This window comes from Pygoscelis adeliae, unplaced genomic scaffold (assembly GCF_000699105.1).
Source record: "Pygoscelis adeliae isolate BGI_AS28 unplaced genomic scaffold, ASM69910v1 Scaffold190, whole genome shotgun sequence".
NCBI classification, from domain to species: Eukaryota; Metazoa; Chordata; class Aves; order Sphenisciformes; family Spheniscidae; genus Pygoscelis; species Pygoscelis adeliae.
In genome coordinates this window covers 2773116-2780052 of record NW_008823922.1, presented here as the reverse complement: position 1 = coordinate 2780052, position 6937 = coordinate 2773116, and the positions used below count along the sequence as shown (strand labels likewise).

Sequence of the window (6937 nt, the reverse complement as noted above, 5' to 3'; positions counted from 1 at the left end):
GAAGCAGATTGGTCAAGTGAATTAACAGCAAACACCCCAGGCTTTGGGCAACTCCGTCTAAAGCCCTGCAAACAGATTTTAGAGCTGTCCCTCTCTTTTCATTAAGGCCGACTGATTAAAAAGCCAGTCCCAAACTCAAAAGCACAGACAAAACTATGCTCTGACCACGTAATGCATCACATCAGGACTAAAACCAGGCAGGTATTTTTAAACTCATCTACTTAATGCAATATTTACTTCCTAGACTTTGATCTCAGCAGCTCCTCTGACAATGTCAAATTCTTGGGTAATTCACACATGACACAGCACTAAAGAAGGAAAACCAATTTCAGCTGTATTGACTAAGTATCTTTTTTTCCATAACAGCTCACATTTTTACCAGTATAGCAACAAACCCTTTGCCAATGGTTTGGAATGAAAGTTACATCAGGTATATATGTGCAGGTGTGTTGATGGTCTGACCTATTGAAATAAAATAAACAAAACCAATCCCCAAAACAGAGCACTGAAACCGTTACGCACTGAAAACGAACACTGTACACATCCACTACTCCCCATACACAAGTCACAAGTGCAATATCCTTTGAAAAAAATTGCTCCTCAAAGGAAACCCAAAGAGGCAGAGTTTTTTAGTGTTATGTTTAGTACGATAATGTGGGCATGTGTTGCAAATCACAGGTTGGAATTTTTTTTTTTAATTTTTTTTTTTTTATAATAAGGCAAGAGGTTTATGTTCCAGAAGAACAGATGGGGTAAAGAATGAAGAAATGTTTTGAAAATGACACATTCTTTCAAGTTTCATTCTCATTTGACATACATATTACAAAATAAAGATTTTTAAAAGTGCTATATGCTTTGTAATTCTCATCACAATATGTAAAGCAAAATTTTACACCTGCTGCCTAAGACAAAATGTTAGTGGCAGTGTCAGCGGTGGATTAGACTCTAGCTCTCTCATTTCCCCTCAATGTCTGGGACAACCTCCTTCATCACGCTTAAAGAACAAACAAACAAACCGCACTCTACACATATTCCAGAATCATTTAGAGTCGTCTTCTAAAGTAACAGACTCCATGAAGTCGATGACGGTTCACTAGCGGATTTCTTGATACCAAACTCAAGGCTCATTCTACCCGGTATCCTGTGGCTCTTTGATCAGCTAGTATGAGAGACAAAACGTTGAGAGGTATGCAACCGTGATGACATTGACAGATATGCCAAAGGGATTTAAAAAAATTCCAACAAAAAACAAATGTAAAAAAATTCATCCGCCAGCCCTCAGCTGTTAGCCGATTTTAAAAAGGTAGAGTAGTTTGCAGTAAACAATGATATTTTAGATCTTCAAGGACATACAGAAACACCCCTCCCACCCAGCAATCAGACGTGAAGGATTTCTGCAGCACAGTCTTCTGGCTCTGTGTAATGTGAAGAGTTTGTGTCTGAATGGTGAACCCCAAGCATTTCTTTACTTTCGAAGTTTGGCTCCATTAGTGCAGGTTTTTCAAAAATATTCTTTTTGCTAGTTTCCGGACAGTTTTGTACATATATTACTCGGTTATAAGCTTTAAGTCTCTTCCACAGCTGTATGTACACTTTGCATTGCACATACATGAACAGAAGTCCTCCAGTGAAACCAATAGCCACAACCACCAGCTTAGTCCAAAATGGCCACTCTAGAATCCCTGGAAGAAAGAAAATAAAAAAAGAAGAAAGAAAAAGGATCTGGTCAATATTGGCTGGACTACGTCGGATCTCTCAAAAACATCCTGCAAGGAAACTGTCACAGAGTTCACTATTCTTATTTTGCCATTTTTCTTGTTTGGCCTTTTTTTTCCCCTTCAAGTCAAACACATGCAGACTTCTACTTCACGTATCAGATTTATTCTCACCCACCAGAGGAAAACCAAAACAATTGATTCTCTGTGTCTGAGCCCTCATACACCACAATCACAAACAGAGTCAAGGCAACAGCCAGGAATAAGTTTAGGTCCTTTTACATCTGTTTTTAAACAAAAATTGGATCAGATTATGAAAGGGATTCTATGGCATGCTTTCCTCTTCGTAGCAGGAGACTCAACTCAGTGACCCAAGAAGTCTGTTCCACTCTGTGATCACACAGTACATGGAGTCATAGTCTTTAAACTCAAAAGGAAACGATTGTTAACATCTAGCTTGACAAGTTTGTTATGCAGACCAGACAATTTTATCTGCATCAGACCCAGTAACCTGTAGTTGAACTAGAGCGTCTCTTCTGATGCAAAACTGCAAGTGTTGGAGATACTGAAGCATACTGGCAAGCTTACCCTCTGTCATTAAAAATGACCACCATTACTTTTCCTGAATTTGTCTAGCTTGAACTTTTAGACATTGGATCTTGTTACATCTCTATCAACTACTTTTAAATGAGAGACTATTCATTTTATACATATTCTGCTTACGTAGGTCCTGTATCCACCCAGCCCCTCTCCTCTTTAAAGATAAGCAGCATCACAAGATGGGTATGAAACCATGCTGAATCACCCACTATCAGGTTTCTCAGGGAATAAAATCATGGCCTTCCAAATCCTTAAAGTTTTTGCCAAGATACAGGCCAGTGTTCTTTTGGAAATGCATGGTAGCATGGGAGGAATGAAACTATTTTAGTCCCAAAACACAAAGGGCACTGCAGCGTGACTACTGATGAAATCCCACGTGTGATTAATACCTGAACCTCTGATTCACAGGTGAGCTATCTGATGTCATCTGTAGGCAGGGATTGCATATGCTTGCCCCTGTGCAGATATGAATGTATACCCACCCACACTCCCCACACCCCCCAGCTCATTACAGCACTCCCCAGATTTAGAATCCAAATGAAGGGAGCAAAGAAGGCACTATAACATGTACTAAATATTCACTATTCCTCTATTCATGTTCATCTAATATATTTATTGGCTAAAATAACCTGGAGACAATAAATCTTTGAAAGCATATGCTTTTCATTATCATATGGAAACCTTACACTGAAAGGCCAACAATTTTCACCGTACGTGGAAGAGATGGGGTTGGATAGAACAGAAACTAAAAGATTTCATACAAAGCAGCTTCCTGATGGAAGTCACAAACAATCCAACTACAGCCCAAATGAGAAATGACAGCAAAACTGTTCCGTTTGAAGTGTGATTCTGCTCCGAAGAGACTTTAACAGCTCTGTGGATTTGCAGGTTTATTGATGCTCAGCTACCTCCCCAGATGATGCTCTTCAGTCACCAGCAAAACATTTTCCACCTGCATGTCTAGTTGGCATGCAATGCTCTGTGAGCAAGGACAGCTTGCCTTCTAATGGCTCCCAGCCTTGGTAGATACCCCATCCCTTCTATCCCCACCTTCAGGGACAGCTCAGCTGCCTGAGAAACAGTTCTGTGACAGCTGCAAATTTGCAGGCCAGCATACCCAGGTAACAGATTTCAGTTTGGTAAGTTTACAGCTGGCACACTAAAGAAAACGTACTATTCAAGAAGTTAAGACGGCCCTGCAGTGGGGCGGCAGCCACTACATGAATTGCAGTGCTCCTCATCTCAGTTGTGTGAATCGGAGTCCTAAGAATCAGCCTGAATTTCTTATGCTTCAGGCACAACCACTTATAACAATTTCTCCAGTCCAACATGGCTTTCACAGGGAACTTGTGCTAACCCGCCTCACAGATGACCAAATAGAAAGAAAACCCTGTTGATTTACCTCAAAGATTTGGATTTAGGTTCCTCTTACTACTTCTCTTTTTAAAAACTGTTCTGCTTTTGCCCAGTTAAAATGTAGCCATAGCAGCAAACAAATGCTTACGTCCTTACCTGCTCGGTAAGTGTTCCAACTCAAAACTAAATTAGCTAAGGCAGTGCAATTTTGTGTCTGGCTACAGTGGATTAGCTCTCATATCTGTGCATTTCACAAGTGAAAATTAAATTGACTTGAAATAGACTTAAAAAGCACCCACAGATGAATTTACACTGATGTAACTAAACAATTTTAGAACTGTGCTTTTAAACCAACCCAACCTCAGACTAAAGCTGACTAGTCTAAGTATAAACATTACCTGCACACTCATGCTCTGCATCCTCTCTGCATTCAGGATAAATAATTATTCCAAGAGAATAAGTGGGAAGATAAGCAAGTAACATACCAGTAGTCTGTCCCTGTTTAATCTCTTCAGCGGTCCTGTCTATCAGGACATAGAGAGACCACACAACGCAGGTGATGGCAATGATATGGAATGTTACAGAGCACATGATCTTCCTCCTCTCGCTGGCCGTCATCTGTAGCTTCTCCCACTGCCAAAAACCCCAGAAACAGAGCAAGAGATTAGGTGTTTATTGCAGTAACCAGAGAGTATAAAAAGAGAACATTGATAAGAACAAAAAACCAGGCAGGAGACCAGTTTCCTCCTAACATGGATTTTAAAAGTCGGACGGCATTATTGCTCTGACCACAGCATGTGTGCGATGCCTGGCAGCTCACCCTGCTGTGATGGGAGCCATATTGGTGCTGGAGGGGACCTCCAGCGCTCAGCTCCGATCTGGAGCCTCAGCACAATGTCATCGCTTACCCACGCAGGGGCAACTCCAGCACAGAGGGACCCTAACGTGAGGCCTTGTGCAGCGCAAGCAAGGCTGCTCCCTCGTGTGTTCTCCACTCAACAGCGGGTACCCACAGTCACAGCTGAGCATCGTGAGTGGCAAAGGGTACCCTTGCTCAGGCAGGCATTCAATAAAACACTGCAATAGAAGTGGTACGTGATCCAATTGACCGGTGCGCGTTAAGACATCTCACGCTGAGCTCTGCTGGAGTCCCTCGGTGCACAGTCAAGGCTGCTTAGTTCTCACCTCCTACCTCTGGGGGTTTCGTTCAATCTTCACATATATTTAACACTACTTACAGCAGTGACACCCATATTTTATTTTCAGTGTTTCACGTGCACTTAAATACATGTGCCCTAAGAATATATAGTAGAACTGGGATGACAGCTTTTGTAAGCGAGAGGACGCAGCAAATTATATCCCCAGACCTGCATCTATCGTTTATACAGCCCAAACAGAAACCACAAAGTCAGGTTGCTGTCATTTAGGAAAGATACAAAGAAACTAGACAATTATTATAGAAGCTTCTAATATGCAAGGAATTGTTCAAAACCAGCTTTTTTTTTTTTTTTTTAACCTGAGACACCCAGAAGCTTGCCAAAAAAATAATTAAAAAGAAATCTCCCCTGCGTATATGATGAAAGTTTTTGCATGTGGAATACACATCCCTCAGCATATCTGCTTGGAACAGAGAGTTAAGATGGGCTTTTCTCACACTTTCACAAAATATATGCTGGGGCACATAAGCTTCTCACACACACCCATGTGTTTCTAGAGATGTGCATTTGATGTCTCCTAGAATAATTTGTAGAAAAAGAGGACTTTGAAAAGGAGGAATAATGTGGAAGAGAGTGAGGATGACCTGACTGGTATGATGGAGATCACCTATTATGTTGAATTATTGTTTCCACTGCTACAAATACAAGAATGGTTGAACCCTGAAACAGAGACTTTGTGATCCTCTCTGTCTTGCCAACAAACCATCTCTTTGGCCAGTCCAAGCCACATCTCCAGTGCTGTGGGCATCCGAATCTCATCGTGGCACAAGAATTGAAGACTTCCAGCAATGACATGCTAGATTCATGTCATGCTAGAAAGCTATATTCTTTCAATTGTCTTTAGAAAGATTGGACAAAACATTCCCTTTGGATGTGGTATTTTAAACAGAAAATTGCTTTTGCATCTGAACAAAAGGTGTTTACTTTTGATAGAAAGTATACATTAATTAATTTATTTTGCCAAAAAGTAAGCATGTGAAAACTATTTGTGAATGCTTTTACAGAGCCACAAGGACTTGTGTTTTGACTAATTTATATTTCTCTTTTCTGTTCCACAGCTTGAGCTCCTCTGCTGGACAATACCTCCTGTGAACTGCTGGCTCCACAGCCACCAAACCAACCCGCACCATCTTCAAGAGATATGACTGCACAGCAAAAGAGAAGATATTCTGCAAACTATGCGCCAGCCCAGAGAGGAAACTAGAATATGTAGGTCTCTGCTGCATTATTCCGATGACACAGCATGCGGCATTTCCCAGCTAAAATAGTCGGCAGTTCTGTTTTTTTTAAGTGTTGTTAAAACAAAAAATTCAGCAGAAAATTTAGATGTAACATCTTTTTTTCCATTGAAATTTTAAAATGAAGCATCCCTCTCCTGTCTCCCCTCATCTTCACTTGAACCGTGACACGTTTTGTTTCTCGTTCTCTTCCCTTAGTAACTTAGTGTTTGAACAGCCCAATGTTGCGATACAACCTTAAGATGCTGAGGAAGTTTAAGTCCATTTCTACCCCACAGACAAGCACAAGCCCTATTATTTGTCCCATCCTGTTCATAATCACCAGTTCCAGACTGTTTTCTCCTGACTGACAGGGTACCATAAAGGCTGAGTTGAAGATACAGAGGCAGCTTATCTTCTGGCTGCAGCTGAACCTCTGAAAAGGCTCTTTAGATATATTTGAGAAGTAAATTCCTTCTTGTCCTTCTGTTTATGGCTCTGTCCCTACCTTCTGGCATCTGGTCTCCTTCCCACAGATGACCTGTTCAGATATAACTAACGGTGCTGAGTGAGTCATTTCTGAAGGTGCCCAACAGCTTTTTCTCACAGGGCACAAATATTCAGAAAATATTTCCCACCCACTCCAGGGCACAGAAAAAACAGCAGCCAATTGCCAACTATAGTAACTCTTTTTACTTGGGATTCTCTAGAATAATTTCTTTAATGTCCTATGGCTGGGCTGTGCAAAGTATTGTCTGTGCAGATAACAGAGCCTATGACGGCCAATATTGCAGCTCAGAGGTACTACACCGTGCCAAGGGGCTACCAAGGA

General features: G+C 41.2%; 1 protein-coding gene across 2 annotated transcripts in view; it reads right to left on the bottom strand.

Annotated features, from left to right (window-relative positions):
- Window positions 1–76: 76 nt before the first annotated feature.
- Window positions 77–6937, bottom strand: part of MARCH8 (membrane-associated ring finger (C3HC4) 8, E3 ubiquitin protein ligase) — a 77400-nt gene continuing 70539 nt past the window's right edge. For both annotated transcript variants that reach the window (XM_009320441.1, XM_009320433.1), the window contains 2 exons: window positions 4157–4304; window positions 77–1682 (listed from right to left, as the gene is read on the bottom strand). In XM_009320441.1, the coding sequence (XP_009318716.1) occupies window positions 1378–1682; window positions 4157–4304 (453 nt within the window). In that variant the 3' untranslated portion in view covers window positions 77–1377. The remainder of the gene's footprint in view (window positions 1683–4156; window positions 4305–6937) is intronic.